The 15,827-nt window shown below is 28.3% G+C and overlaps 2 protein-coding genes and 1 pseudogene across 2 annotated transcripts; 1 reads left to right on the top strand and 2 right to left on the bottom strand.

Annotated features, from left to right (window-relative positions):
- Positions 1-2,684, top strand: part of LOC113386809 — a 128,481-nt pseudogene extending 125,797 nt beyond the window's left edge.
- Positions 2,685-8,104: 5,420 nt separating this feature from the next.
- LOC113386306 lies at positions 8,105-8,703 on the bottom strand. The gene is made up of 2 exons (XM_026624094.1): positions 8,682-8,703; positions 8,105-8,597 (listed from the first exon to the last, which is right to left on the bottom strand). Exon 2 carries the CDS (start codon positions 8,507-8,509, stop codon positions 8,105-8,107), a length of 405 nt encoding a protein of 134 aa, XP_026479879.1. The 5' UTR covers positions 8,510-8,597; positions 8,682-8,703.
- A 4,908-nt stretch (positions 8,704-13,611) lies between these two features.
- On the bottom strand, positions 13,612-14,711 carry LOC113384782 (39S ribosomal protein L40, mitochondrial-like). The gene is made up of 3 exons (XM_026622538.1): positions 14,578-14,711; positions 14,023-14,265; positions 13,612-13,924 (listed from the first exon to the last, which is right to left on the bottom strand). Exons 1-3 carry the CDS (start codon positions 14,607-14,609, stop codon positions 13,612-13,614), a joined length of 588 nt encoding a protein of 195 aa, XP_026478323.1. The 5' UTR covers positions 14,610-14,711.
- Positions 14,712-15,827: the final 1,116 nt, after the last annotated feature.

Below are 15,827 nucleotides of genomic sequence, written 5' to 3'. Positions count from 1 at the left end.
GAAATTTGCGTAATAAATAGAAAGTAAACTGGATATTCCAATTTTTGATTTAAGGGTTCGCAGGATAAAGCATGTACGCGTTAATTTGAAGCATAAATGGTTGGAAACGTGTTCAGACCAGTTAAGATTACATTATGTGCATTACCGTGCATTACCGATAATGCACAGTTTTGGTCCATTTAATAGTTATTGAAAAAAAGTAATTCTATTATAGCGGACTATATTATTCTAACAGGTCTAAAATTTTGCTTTAATTTTAGGATCCACCACAAAACGGAGGAATGGTACGCCCAGGAGTTGGAGGAATGGTTGGCTTGCCACCATATCAAGGAGCCGGTGGTGGTCCAAATGGCAGCGTCATGATGGTTTACGGTGTGGATGCCAAAAGACACAATACAGACAGTGTTTTAACATAATGTGTCTATACGGAAATGTAATGCGCGCGTAAGTATTATTTGTGGATCAATTTATTGGTAACACTGACTAAGACTATATATAGCTAAGTCAATAAGTTGATTTGCAACTGAAAAATCAATAAACATGAAAGTCTTGTCCGTGCTTAGATTGAATACTCGTATAAGTTATAGCAAATATTGCATAATATTTGAATCAGAATCTTTATCAAATGAATATATCTTATATTCAGGTCAAATTCTTGAAATCAAAGGAAGGTACTGTCATGGTACAAATGGGTGACGCAGTATCCGTAGAAAGATGCATAATGCACTTAAATAACGTTCAAGTAAACGAAGAAAATAAGCTCCAAGTGGCGTAAGTATTCCAATAATGTTTTTTTAGTAAATAAGCTAGTAACTAAAGTTAATTTCACTATTTTTTATGCCCTTACAGATTTTCAAAACAGGCGTTTATATCTGAAGTGACAAATCCTTTCCCGGTATTTGACAAAACTCCAAGCTTCAAAGATTACTCCAATAATAAGAACAACAGATTCTTGAACATTGCACAAGCGAGCAAAAATCGCATTCAGCCTCCAAGCAAGGTACGAAGACCAACAGTAGTTTATAACAATATCAATGTTTTAAATTTAACTCTAATAGCTTTCCAATGAATTGGCCTAATCTCCTACTTGTTTCAGATCTTGCACTTCTTCAACACACCGCCAAATGTAAAAGAGAGTACAATTCTCGAAGTTTTCACAACCTATGACGTGCCACGACCAGTATCGATAAAAATGTTTCCAAGCAAGAGCGAACGCTCATCAAGTGGATTGTTAGAGTTCGCCACAATTGCCGAAGCAGTACAAGCCATCATGGCTTGCAATCACGCCGCGGTCGACGGTGAAGGTATTTATACCTGATATCATGCAGTAGTGATATCAATTCGCACTTGAATTTATAGATTATCTAGTTGGTATTGGTATTTTGCCTTGAGGCAAGTTACATGAACCTCCCGATATGTGTAATAATTGCCTTAGTAGATAAGAATTAATTTATTTATGAGTGATTAAAAGTATTCCGAGCGAACACGTTAACTCGGAGTAGTTTCTAAAAGCAAATTTTCTAAAATCAATAATTTTTATAACTGAACCAGTTTCCGTAGGACTTTAATGGTTCAGTATGTTCATTAAGACCAAGTACTCTATCCTTATACCAAGTGAATCGTCTAATAATAATTTTAATAAACTTCAAAAAAAACTACTTATTTTCTCGAACTTTGATGATTTTTTAAAATTAAACTACTTGTCGTAAGGCCGTAATATTTCAGTAAGTTATATAAGACCATATTACATATCACTAAAAAAAAGTTCCATAAAAATCGGCTTATTTTTTTTCAACAGTTAATTACAAGAAAACGGCTAGGTTCGATTTTCACCTAAAACCTATCAGTATCATTCCCAACTAATATCTTTCGAAAAGTTTTTGATTTTTTTAAATCGATTCGGTAGTATAAGCTTAAATGTGGACGAAAAGTTTAACACTTTTTTTCAAATTACAAAGAACGGCTCGGCAGATCGTCGCACAAAACTGACGAACAATAGTCCTCATTGAGGTGCATCGAATGGCTTTTAAATGTTTGAAATCGGTCCTGCCGTTTTGGAGAAAACGTCGATTTACAAATTTAAAAATCTGTTCACACACACACACACTACTTTTTTCAAATTCGGTCTCATTCGATTTAGAATGGCTTGAAACGTTGAGAAAACATAAAATTAAACTTCTCCTTCGGGAAGTTAAAATATGTTTCCACTTGAAAATAGACTATATCGGGCACTGCGGTGTGCAATGACAATGAGAAATCTCTCATACCATGATTCCTTGAATCGATTTGGATTTTAATTCAGTTTACAGACCTAATCTAGGGCAGTAATATTATTACCATTATAATAAATAAATGGTCTTCCCCAAATAATACACATTATAAATTTCTTTAATTTTGACTGAGAAAAACGATACGCCGATTAAGAAAATATTATTAAATATTTCTTAATAAATCATGTTTACTGTGCTTCTTGAAATAAATTTGTGACTATTTCCTTCCAGGTACCAAATTCCCTTTCACAATGAAATTATGCTTCTCTTCATCTCGCAATATCTCTTCGGGCTGGTTAGATGATATGCAGTCTAAAGATATGAAATGAATCGTACAACCTATTCTTTACAATTAAGTCCCAAGTGAAAAGAAGATTCGTTCAAGTAGACACCATCTTTGGGACCAGTAGGCATGACATATGAAGAATAGCTTACTCAATATTTATTTTAATAAAAAAATGTCAAATGAAACCTGGAAAAAAGTTTTCCCATATATTCTTTTGAAAATATTCCTTTTTACATTGCATGACTTTACCTATATACCTTTCATATTGGTATAAAAATAATTGTAAGTATTAAAAAATGTGGAGTTGTATTTTAGCACAAAATAATTTTTTTTGACAAATTTAATAGTGTTTATATATATGATTTTGCAATTCCACTGAATTGAATGGTCCAAAGTTTACAAATATCATATTATATTAATAATGTACAACACTGCAAAGTTAAATGTAATTGACAAGTTATGTGATTCAAATGTTATTGATTACTTCTATATTTTATTGCAAAATTAATTGACTTTGAAAACTCAAATTCTTTTAAAGAATGGTAATTGATTATATTTTGTGTTTTATACGACTTCAACCAATTTAGTAAAAAGACATATTTAGAATGTAAGTCGAATTTCAATGTAATGTTGCATATCTCTAGTAAGTAGTTATAGAAGATGTTTATGAAAACATTAATTTATTATAGATAATATTTTATTAGGATTCATAAGCTTGCAGTTACAAGAAACAAATTACTATTTATAGTCTGAAAATTCATATCCAAATTTCGATATATTACCATTTTTTATATACTAAAGCACTTGCAATCTATGGATCAGCATGAACTTCAAAAGTATTTTTAAATGTGCTACATTTTGCAAAATTATTTTAAGTTTTTTGAAGAATGTTATTAATTTTTGAGAAGTGCTGATTATTTACGTTTGCCAATGTTTATTTTATTCTACAATTACTTGTTGTGCATTGTAGATAAACGGTGTTTAAATAAAATCATATCTTTGTGTAGGATGAAAAATAATAGTGGTCTTTAGGGAATAGTGTACTATATAATAATAGCAGATACATGTTTTTTAAAAACTTTTTGATTTGATGTAAAAGTGTGGATGCTATTTAAAAACAATGTTTGTTGATTCACGTTGATAAATTGGACTATCTATTACAGCATAGATAAATTATTTTTAATACAAAAGTAATAAAGCATCCGCATGAAATCAAGTTTAATTAGGGCAATATTTTAAATAAATTAAATTAGCCTAAATGTAGTGCTGTCTATAATAAACTGGTCTTAATTATCTTGTGTAAAATTATCCTAATGCTGTATGATTATAACTTTAGGCTAGGCAATCGTCAATTATATTATTGTGCCTAGGTTATAATTAAATACGGTAAGAGAAGATATTTATCTAATTAGTGGATTTGTAAATAATGTTGACGTGTATCATGCAGTTTTTATGAAAGTTGAATTGATAATGAAAAATATTTTTTTCATTTTATCATAAATGTTCAAATTATATTTTTTTAACAAAACTGTTCAACAAATTATTTATTAATTATATCTAAGCTGCCCTTTGATGATATTGTGATATATTTTACAAAACACGTTATTGTTTATTGATAGTGGTTTATTATAATTAACATGTTTATTTAAATTATTTTCAGAGCTTTATTGGCTCCATTTTGCTATATATAACACACAAATGTCAACATTTTACATGTAACAACATATACACATGCTATTAAACATTTATAATATACACATTACCCAACACTACACACATGTTTTATTCCTCTTTTACAACGCTAATATTTCAATGCATACCTATCTACAATAATATATACTACAAATGATGAACACATTGTCAATGAAGAACATACAGTATAAATTATTTCAAATGATTTGTTACATGCTCTCAGAAAAAATCAACTTGATTCTAAAATTCAAAGGTTCTACTTGCGAGTAAACTATTTACAATATTAGCGTAACTTGTCAATTGTTCGACTGATCAAATAGAACGCTTCAAACCTATGTTGCTAAATTTTCTTTCTTTGAACTTTTAGTTTCAATCTCGTTATGTATATAGTTTTTGCATTAGCTAGTATTATTAAAAATAATAAACTCAAAATGCTGATATGAATGAACCGTTGGCGGCATTGATATTATATCTTAGAAAATTAGAATAGGTGAATTTAATTATATAACTGTATAGACAAATAGCTATAAGTTTATGAAAATCACTAAAAATGTGATTTAATTAAATTATTAATACGTACTGTTGAAAATATTATATGCATATTTCTAAAGTAAGTTTTATGATTTAGTGCTTTCTTGATACGCTACCGCTACCATTAATTTATTTAATCAAAGAATGAGAGTAATATTTATATAAATAAATATTTATTTGAATTGTGTACAAATGCCAAAATCTGAAATCTAAAAAGTATTATAATATACTGAATAATATCTGTTAAATTATTAAGATATCCTAAAAAGTCAATTTATTAAAAATAATTAAACTATCATAGTTAGCAATGTATGCATATCTGTCAATACATATGAAATAAAATAGTTGTATACAACTGTAGAAAGCGAATTTCATATTGAATAAACATGAATATATATATATATATATATATATATATATATATATATATTAGGGTAGTCCTTATTAATTAATATGGACATTTTCGAATTTACTTGCTCCCCAGGGCTCAAATGGTTCCAAATTGATAAAAAACAATTTTCTGAAAGTTTTAGCTCTTAATATTAACTTTTAGATAGTGCGCAATTCAATCAAAGTTTTGTATGAAAATAGCATGGAAAAATTTTCAAAAATTTTAAAAATTCTTGAGCAGAGCTTGATTTTCAAAGAAGGTGAGAGAATTTGTCTTTATATACTATTTTTACTTAATCCCTTATTGGATTATTAAAGAATTAGGGACTTAATCCCTGCATTATTAAAGAATACCTCTGTTTAAAACAAAAAATTATATTCTGCAGGTTTACATACTTGATTTGGTTTCCGACATTTTGAAGCGCTGTTTCCGAATAAGCTAGTGGACCAAAACGTACGTTTACACAATAGACTGAACATTAGGGAAATAGTTCAAATATAACATTCCAAACCGGAGCAAAAATGCAACAATTGAATTATATTCACTTCAATTATAATATAAACAAATTATAACTTGATGCACTTTTTATTAGGATTGCCTCCGAGTGTTTTTACTTCGATGTGATTCAAATATTTTTAATTTGTACTTGTTACTTCTTTTTTGTTGGCGGCACTTATATATATTAGGGTAGTCCTTATTAATTAATATGGACATTTTCGAATTACTTGCTCCCCAGGGCTCAAATGGTTCCAATTGATAAAAAACAATTTTCTGAAAGTTTTAGCTCTTAATATTAACTTTTAGATAGTGCGCAATTCAATCAAAGTTTTGTATGAAAATAGCATGGAAAAAATTTCAAAAATTTTAAAAATTCTTGAGCAGAGCTTGATTTTCAAAGAAGGTGAGAGAATTTGTCTTTATATACTATTTTTACTTAATCCCTTATTGGATTATTAAAGAATTAGGGACTTAATCCCTGCATTATTAAAGAATACCTCTGTTTAAAACAAAAAAATTATATTCTGCAGGGTATACATACTTGATTTGGTTTCCGACATTTTGATTGTTGAAGCGCTGTTTCCGAATAAGCTAGTGGACCAAAACGTACGTTTACACAATAGACTGAACATTAGGGAAATAGTTCAAATATAACATTCCAAACCGGAGCAAAAAAATGCAACAATTGAATTATATTCACTTCAATTATAAATATAAACAAATTATAACTTGATGCACTTTTTATTAGGATTGCCTCCGAGTGTTTTTACTTCGATGTGATTCAAATATTTTTAATTTGTACTTGTTACTTCTTTTTTGTTGGCGGCACTGTCAACTGACGTTTCCGATTTTACTTTTCACTGCAGGCGGAAAACTTAATAATAAACACAATAATGTTTATTATTATTATTCGTATTTGCCTTGTGCAACAAACATCACTTTTAAGTGATTTTCTCATGTGATATAGTGTCATAAATGTAATAAATTAATGGTTATAGGTGCTATATATTGTGAAGACAGTGGTTACTAAAGTTAGTTGACGTTTTTCAGTTATTTTAGAATTATTGAATCTACTTAGATGGCCAGCTGAAAATTAGTAAGTGCGTTAGTTATATTTTATTTTATGGTGATACTACAAATCAATTTGTTCCATTTATCATTTGTTTATTTATTATTATTTGTTTTTTGTCTGCGGGTTCAATAAACTATAGATTCTAAATCAGTATTTTCTTTGTTGTTACTATAATAATTAGGTTTTTACACAACCAAATACATTTTTGATTTCACATGACACTAAGTGAATTATAAATATATAATTAATTATATATAATAATAATTATTTATAATTAGAAGTTGTGATATCCTTAAGAAGAACTTTAAGCAACTAGAAAATGCTAACTGTTCGAACAATAAGGCAGTTAAAAGTAACATTAATAACTTATTTAGTGTAACAATTAAATTATGAGTTTATAGTTGAATAATCTTTTGCAATTTTGATATTTGATTCAGTTTCTTTCTAATCTAATTCATTTATCTAATCACAAATGCAGTGTTCTTCCAAATTTATATATTTTATTTATATAGATGAGTAATACCAGTTTGTTTAAAATATAATTATAAATTAATAAACAATTTTTCTTAAATAAAAATATATTAAAAACATTAACCATATTAAAAAATTTCTGGGACATAACATTATATTTCACATATATCTCTCATGTTCATCATAATATCAGTAATGGCACTGAATCAACTACTACTAAAGCCGTTCTGTATCTTGGAATATTTGTGAAGGATAGTTTTTCAGATTAATTTCTGATATATCAGGTAGTAGCAAATGTTCTGTTATTTTCACTAAACGGCCACGACAAATGCAATCCAGGAACCATCCCATATCCACTATAGGTTTAGTGCAATGTTTATAGGTTTCTAGAAATCAAGTAATAATTAATTAGTTAATGATTTTAAACATTTAATTATTACAAATCTATGTAAATATGATGTAGAATACCTTCAATTTCTTCTTTAGTATGCTCTCCATCATCCATTACAACATTTGCGCACTAATATGACTGTTTTGAATCATAACTCCAGTATTTCTCAATAACAATTTGAACTCGTCTACACTTGTGCTATGAAAAGGTCCAATCACAAAAACTTTAAATTTATGAACAATGATTTTGGTAATGAAATTCGATTCTTTTTGGTCCAGGTTCTAATGAAATATCCAATACTTCGTACTTGTATTCTGGAAGAAGTTCTTTTTTGCTAAACTATCGCTTATCCAGTTCTTATTTAGAACCCATATTCCAGATACCATAGCATTTATGAATTTTAGTGACCTTAAAATAAAAATATGTATATATAGATTCGCAGATCTACCTAAAATAAGTAATCAAATAATTACCTTTCAGCACAAATTTTCTTTATTCACTCTTACAATAAGGGCGTGACTGAGTCCTCATATTGCATGACAAATTTTAGATTGAATCGATCAGCAAAATTTTTCACTAAGATTATATCATCTTGCAACAAGCAACTACAAGCTAAGCAAATTGGTTTGGTCTCCATGGAACTTGGCACAAAGTCTATTTCTGGTTCTAACCTTGTCTCAGATATTTCAGTATTTTCAACTATTTCTACATTTTTCTCCCTAACATCAAATGTATGCTGCATTAAAGCTCGATTTTGATGTTGTTCTAAAGAAGATGAAATTTCCATCTCAACTGGTTCAGTATTAGTTTTACTCAATGATGATATAAATGGTTCACTGTTTTCTTTTGGATAGTCCACTATAGTGCTAATGGTTTCGTTCAATGTATCTTTTGGAGATTTGAACATAATTTGAGGGGATTTGTTTTGTTTGATGTCTTGGTAAATTAATGACCTTCTTGATTTTGAATAAGGCCCTTGTTTTACTAATGAAGATCTGTGAAAGAAACTTATTTAATTTAAAAAAAAAAAAAATAGCATTATTGATTTTCCTGGACATGCATTTCAAATATATAAATACCTGAAAAGTGATTGCGGTATCTGTGATCCCTCATTTCTGTTTCACTTCTGCACATATTCCTTTGTAATTCGCTCAGAATATCGGTTTGGTTCTGAGTGTCCAATTCTTTCTGCATATAATTGCATTCTATAGCACTTACTATTTTATCAAGATCAGCGGTTTTATAAAGAGTATTTATGGAGATTTCTAAAGACCTTCTTTCTGCACTATTGTTAGATTTACTATTAATTTTAGGAGTCGATGAACACAAAATAGCAGGCTTTTGTATGTGTTTTACTTAAAATCTGCTTCATAGGACTTCTATTAGAACTATACTCCTTGTTAAGAGTATTAGGCTTAACTTTAGACTGTGGATTTCTTTTCTTGTTTCTAGATCTTCGTCTTGACCTTCTTTAGAACCAGTATTTAATTCAGCATCAATATTGGCAAATACTGTCGATAGTATATCATCATAATCCATTGGCTCACTGTCTTCTTCAAGTGGATTGTTATGTTTATTTCCTTCATTGATGAACTTCCACTAGAAATCAATTGTTGCACTTTACGTTTTTTTATGATATTGTGTCATCATTCTCTGAATCCTGCATAGAAATAAACTTAACCGTCATATTTTCATCCATTACCATTTCGTCATCGGACATGTCAGGTAGTTGTACTGATTTAACAGGCCGTAAACATGATTGTATATCAGAATCAGAAGAAAAGGATGTGTTCCTCCACTTGCTGGAATATTGATTTCCCTTTCATCAATTTCTTTTTCTTCACGTTTTCTTTTAGATGACTTAGAAGTGTCTCCTTGATTTTTCATTGTAGTTTCTTCAAATTCATCATCATGGCATGAATATTTTCTTTCAAAATTCCCATGACATTTTCAATTTGATCACTTTCTAATAATATTTCAGGTTTGCTTGTTTCAGCTACAAGGGTGTCGTCTGGTAAATCATAACTTGGTGATAATGATTTCTCTTTACTTTTCTGATTAAATCTTTTATGTATGTCATTTGTTACTTCAAGAATATCTTCTGTGTCTTCTGCATTCTCGCTTAGTGATGAATTACATTTCTTTGTGTATGTATTGGACATTAAGTCATTGCCTATATATCTATTTTATTATGTTCTTGAGATTCATTTCTAATATCTTTATATACATTAATTTCCTTAACTAAACCTGTCTTGTGTAAATTATTTTCTGTGGCATTTTATTACAAGATGATGCATATTAAAATTAAGTTGAATTTCTTCTGTTTGTGTTTGAACATTTGCTGTTGTTTTAAAATTGTTTCTTTATTGTTCTTGATAAGTGTACATTGCATACCTACATCTTTATGTACTATCTTTGGTGCATCCAACGAACCCTTAAGAAAAAATAAAACTGGTTCTGGATTTGAAATTAGACTTCTTCTAAAACTCCTTGGTAATAGATTAAGTGGTTTAACAAACCTGCAAACAATATTTTCCTTACTATTTAATAGAGCAGTTTTTTTCAATTCCCAATTTATTGGTCTTCTATTGCATTGATTGAAAATTAATGTCAAAGCATCTTCAGTATTCACAGTAATGTTATCATTAATATTGTAAATCTTCTGTATTTGCTTCTAAAGAAAATGTTTTCCGCTCTTACTAATGCTACCTTTTTTTGTATCTGATTAATTACTGTGTAGTTCTTGATACTTTAAATTTAAATGTAGATGTTTCAGCACTTGAAAAAAGATTGCCACTTAAAACCTCGTTATCTTTAGATTGGTCAACATTTGTACTTATTTTTGAAATAACACTGTTTTTAACAGATGTTTTTACCTGCAGATTGTCGAGAGAGTTGTCTTTTGTGCTACTCACATTTTCTTCAACAATATTGGTCCTTGAATTATCAATATTGATTTCATTGCTATATTTTCTGTTACTTAATTTCAAATTATCATCATTTTGTTTGATAATAGGACCTTTATCAACATTTAATTCATCAACTTCCATGTCAACTGATTTTTCATGATTACATTTGAATCAGATACTATTTTTTCATTTGTCTGTTTTATTTTATTCTGGTTAAACTACGTCTTGTCACACCTCTTTTATTAGGTACATCATTGTGTTTGTTCTCGAAACAATCTTTTAATTCAACAGCACATTCCATATCTATTTACTCAAATTTCCATCTTCATTTTTGGATTCCTTTGACAATCCACCGGTTTTTTTAGCATTACCTTTGCTTTTGGCCCTTGATACTGTTTAGCATCAGTAAACGTTGGTACAGCAGCCTTATCAGGGATTTCATCTTCCATAAAATTTGAAGGCGTTGATATTGATGGATCAGCTTCAAGAAAATCAGTTCCATGATAATTCAACCAGAGGTAACTTTGTCTGTGTTTAATTTTATTTCTTGGCAGTCTAAGAGGTGATACATCTCTTTTTGGAGGAGGAACATTAGGTATTTGACTTATAGAAATAAAATCATCTATGAAATCTTGAGAGTTTTGGTCATAATTTATATACTGTTTTATTAATATCAGACTGATCATCATCTACAACTATTTGGCAACTTTTAATTTTTCATTCATATATTTTCAATGTCTTGGTTGCTAACTACCAAATTCGATTCGGTACCAGGTTCATTTTCTGTTTCTAATAATAAAAGAAGAAACAATAAAATAAAAAAAAATAGAATAAATGATTATTTGATAAAAATTATGTTACCTCTGGCATGTCACTTTTTCATTGGAATTACTTTTGTAAGCGAGTAGAATTGAAATTAAACCTGAAATAGCTTCATTTTTACTGAACATCCTTTTACTCAAATTCTTTTGCATTGGGGCATCTAACAATTCGCCTTTTCAGTAGTGTACTTACACAACTCTCACAAAATATATGTTCACAGCGACTGATCAGCAGACTTGTTGATATTTGTTACTAAAATGTTAAATATATGCTGATTATTATTATTCATTATTTTAATTGTATTTTTATTGATGTGAAAGTTTACCAAACTAGACATTCTGCTGATTTTTGTAAGTCTTCAAATATTTTTAATTCATCTTCATCCATTTTTATTTGTTATAAAAAAAAATTAATATATATTAAGAAAAAAATTTAATATATATTAAAAAGCAATATCAATTAAAAATTACATGGTTTCGCTAAGATTTTACTGGCAGTTTATTCTTAGACAATGTGTAAAATTCATTTTTTTGTTATCAAACGTATTTGTAAGTATTTTGGTTGTCAAACAAATCCTTTCATAACCTTCAAATTTGGCGGGAACTTTTCTTAACCAACAAAACAATACGAAAACTTTTGAATTTAAAAAATCTTTTTCAAATTATTATCACAAAATAGAACTCAAACGTATTAACAAACAAGTGGTACATGGCATCGTGCCTTAAGGCTTTGCTGGAACTTCTCGTACCAAAAGTTTTTTTTTTTAAAAAAGTTAAAATTTTTTTTTAATCTTTTAAATTTTGAAAAAATGACTATTTTCGATTTTTTACACTTATTCATGTAAATAGATTTTTTTTTAAATAAAACTAACATTTATATAATATATATGTATTATTAAAATTTTAATAATTTAGTTAATCAATCCCATTTTTTTGATATATCTATATATTCCCCATCTGGGCTTTCATAATTTTAATTGGGGGTGTTATTGTGGGTCCTGTGGCAGTAAACGGTAATAACTCTTGATCGATCTGAACAGCTTCTAAGTACAATTCTTCACTTTCCTTGCGTAATTCATCCAGGGCTTTTCGTTGTGATGCTAATATTCTATCGAGAACATTAGGTATTTGACTTATAGAAATAAAATCATCTATGAAATCTTGAGAGTTTTGGTCATAATTTATATTACTACTGTTTTATCATCATCTACAACTATTTGGCAACTTTTAAATTTTTTCATTCATATATTTTTCAATGTCTTGGTTGCTAACTACCAAATTCGATTCGGTACCAGGTTCATTTTCTGTTTCTAGTAATAAAAGAAGAAACAATCAAATTTAAAAAAAACAGAATAAATGATTATTTGATAAAAATTATATTACCTCTAGCATGTTCACTATTTTCATTGGAATTACTTTTGTAAGCGAGTAGAATTGAAATTAAACCTGAAATAGCTTCATTTTTACTGAACATCCTTTTACTCAAATTCTTTTTGCATTTGGGGCATCTAACAATTCGCCTTTTCAGTAGTGTACTTACACAACTCTCACAAAATATATGTTCACAGCGACTGATCAGCAGACTTGTTGATATTTTGTTACTAAAATGTTAAATATATGCTGATTATTATTATTTATTATTTTAATTGTATTTTTATTGATGTGAAAGTTTACCAAACTAGACATTCTGCTGATTTTTGTAAGTCTTCAAATATTTTTAATTCATCTTCATCCATTTTTATTTGTTATTAAAAAAAAATTAATATATATTATGAAAAAAATTAATATATATTAAAAAGCAATATCAATTAAAAATTACATGGTTTCGCTAAGATTTTACTGGCAGTTTATTCCTAAGACAATGTGTAAAATTCATTTTTTGTTATCAAACGTATTTGTAAGTATTTTGGTTGTCAAACAAATCCTTTCATAACCTTCAAATTTGGCGGGAACTTTTCTTAACCAACAAAACAATACGAAAACTTTTGAATTTAAAAAATCTTTTTCAAAATTATTGATCACAAAATAGAACTTAAACGTATTAACAAACAAGTGGTACATGGCATCGTGCCTTAAGGCTTTGCTGGAACTTCCCGTACCAAAAGGTTTTTTTTTTTAAAAAAAAGTTAATTTTTTTTTTTAATCTTTTAAATTTTTGAAAAAAAATCGACTATTTTGGATTTTTTTTACACTTATTCATGTAAATAGATTTTTTTTTTAAATGAAACTAACATTTATATAATATATATGTATTATTAAAATTTTAATAATTTAGTAAATCAATCCCATTTTTTAGATATATCTATATATTCCCCATCTGGGCTTTCATAATTTTTAATTGGGGGTGTTATTGTGGGTCCTGTGGTAGTAAACGGTAATAACTCTTGATCGATCTGAACAGCTTCTAAGTACAATTCTTCACTTTCCTTGCGTAATTCATCCAGGGCTTTTCGTTGTGATGCTAATATTCTATCGATCATTTGGTAATCTGCTAAGTATGTACGAGTTCGAGCTTGGGTCCACTCTTTTTGTAACATAGCTCTTCTTTCTAATTCTTCTTCTGTGTGTTTTACTATAGGTCTCGTTCTTTGTCTAAAAAAAAAAGAATTGATCTCATGCATTTAGTTTGTGGTAATAAAGCAAGTACAAATATTAATTATGTGTGATATTGTAAAATTAAAACTATTTACTTATTTTGATCAATTAACACTAGTGGTACATCCAACTCATCAATTGGTTTCAATTGACGTGCATTTTTTTCAAGTCGCCGTATTTGTTTCTCTAATTTTTTTCTTCTTCTTTCTTCACGTTGTCTTACTATTTGTGGATCCATACGCTTCTTTTTCTTCAGTGGTTCGGCATATAGACATGGTGATGCTTGTATGCTAGCAGGTGAATATATAGAAATGAGTCTCGTTTGAGAAATAGCTAGACTGTAAAATACAATAGAAATTGAAGAAGGTAATTATTTAATGCCAAACATTTTAAAATTACACAGTTGTTTAATGTATCTTAAATTTATGTTTCAAAATCACGGTTGCATATTTGTCTTTCTAAATATTTTGAGTTTGAGTTGTCTCTACACAAATATTATAATTTGCAATCCTAGAAAAGCTATAAGGCGATAAAATCCAATATTAAAATAATCGTGAATATATAAAATAGCTATATGAATATATAATGAACAGTTTTAAAAAAATGAGTATGATAGTGATAAATAAAAATTTTGTTATAAATATGCTTACTTTCGAAAGGAACTTAAAACAGAGGCAAACATTATTCTTAATTTAATTATTTTCGGTTTATTTATTCATAAATATTATATTTTTAACTATGATAATTATTTTTAGATGTAATATATGTAATATAACCAAAAAATTAAGAAACGTCAAAATATATTATTGCCTGATGCAAAAATTTTAGAATCATTTAGTCGGGGCTCAAGTCACAAAAATGTTTCATTCATTAGTATTGGCAGGTTTATGAACTAATAAGTTTGATTTTTTTTTAATTACAATATTTATTACAACTGCTAAATGAAATAATTATGAACAATGACAGCAATATAAATAAAATAGAGTACAAAATAAAAGATAGTATTTTCATTAAAATGATATGTGTTATGATGATTTAATATAAAATAAAAGCAAATAATAACAATAATACAACTAATAAATAAAATAAATCAAATTTGTGGATAATAAAAATAATATAGAGAAATAATAAAGTTTAATAAAAATAATAAGTGATAGATAATATTTTAAATAATAAAATATTTATATTTTAAATGCAAAATATTAAATGTAAACTAGTTGTAAATTATATTTTGCCTGAATGCTAGTTTCATAGTTCATGAATTCCCGATATGGGTAAATAATACACTTCAATCAATTTGATTTTGCTATTTAAATTTTTTACTCACAAAATAAAAAAGCGCGTCCCTACATTATATTATATTACAATTAATTACAACCCCTGCACTTATTGAACTGCGAGGACAAAAAGTCAAAATATCAAGTCATTATTACTTTTTAGTTTAATAAATTAGTAGTATTAACTTCCCGTATGGTAATAGACAGAAATCGAAAATGAAAATTTTTGCATATCTTCACGTCTTGAAGGTTTCTGAACATTTTGGCATACCTCAGAAAAAATGGATGTGTGTATGTGTGGAGACAATTTTTCGTCGATTTTGGACGTACGGATTATCTGATGATTTGAATGGTTCAAAAAACATTCGATTCCTAGTGATGAGCAGACGTGCTGATTAGTTTTTGACAAAGACAGGTTCAGCGGCTTTGGAGATATGATGAAAAAATGCTGAAATGTCCGTTTTCAAGATAGCGGATCAACCGATTTAAATGATTCAATAAACGTTTGATAGGTAATGATGGGGAGTGATTTGATTTTGGCAGAGGCAGGTTCAACCGATTCGGAGATATAGACCTAAATGTGCAAAAAATTGCAGTTTATGAGAGTAATATGCATCCGATTT

Source organism: Ctenocephalides felis, unplaced genomic scaffold (assembly GCF_003426905.1).
Source record: "Ctenocephalides felis isolate EL2017-DRISC unplaced genomic scaffold, ASM342690v1 CF-g0.4_SCAFFOLD_03571, whole genome shotgun sequence".
Classification (NCBI taxonomy): Eukaryota; Metazoa; Arthropoda; class Insecta; order Siphonaptera; family Pulicidae; genus Ctenocephalides; species Ctenocephalides felis.
The sequence above is the reverse complement of the archived record's forward strand: the minus strand, read 5'-3'. Positions and strand labels throughout refer to the sequence as shown.

What these genes read in the sequence shown, in the direction of transcription:
- LOC113386306 (XM_026624094.1), bottom strand. Translation starts at nt 8,509, where the DNA reads ATGTTCAAATCTCCAAAAGATACATTGAACGAAACCATTAGCACTATA.
- LOC113384782 (XM_026622538.1), bottom strand. Translation starts at nt 14,609, where the DNA reads ATGTTTGCCTCTGTTTTAAGTTCCTTTCGAAA. An exon ending in GTTTTAAGTTCCTTTCGAAA is followed by an intron (nt 14,266 to 14,577) that starts GTAAGCATATTT and finishes TGTATTTTACAG; the next exon opens with TCTAGCTATTTCTCAAACGA. An exon ending in GTGTTAATTGATCAAAATAA is followed by an intron (nt 13,925 to 14,022) that starts GTAAATAGTTTT and finishes TTTTTTTTTTAG; the next exon opens with ACAAAGAACGAGACCTATAG.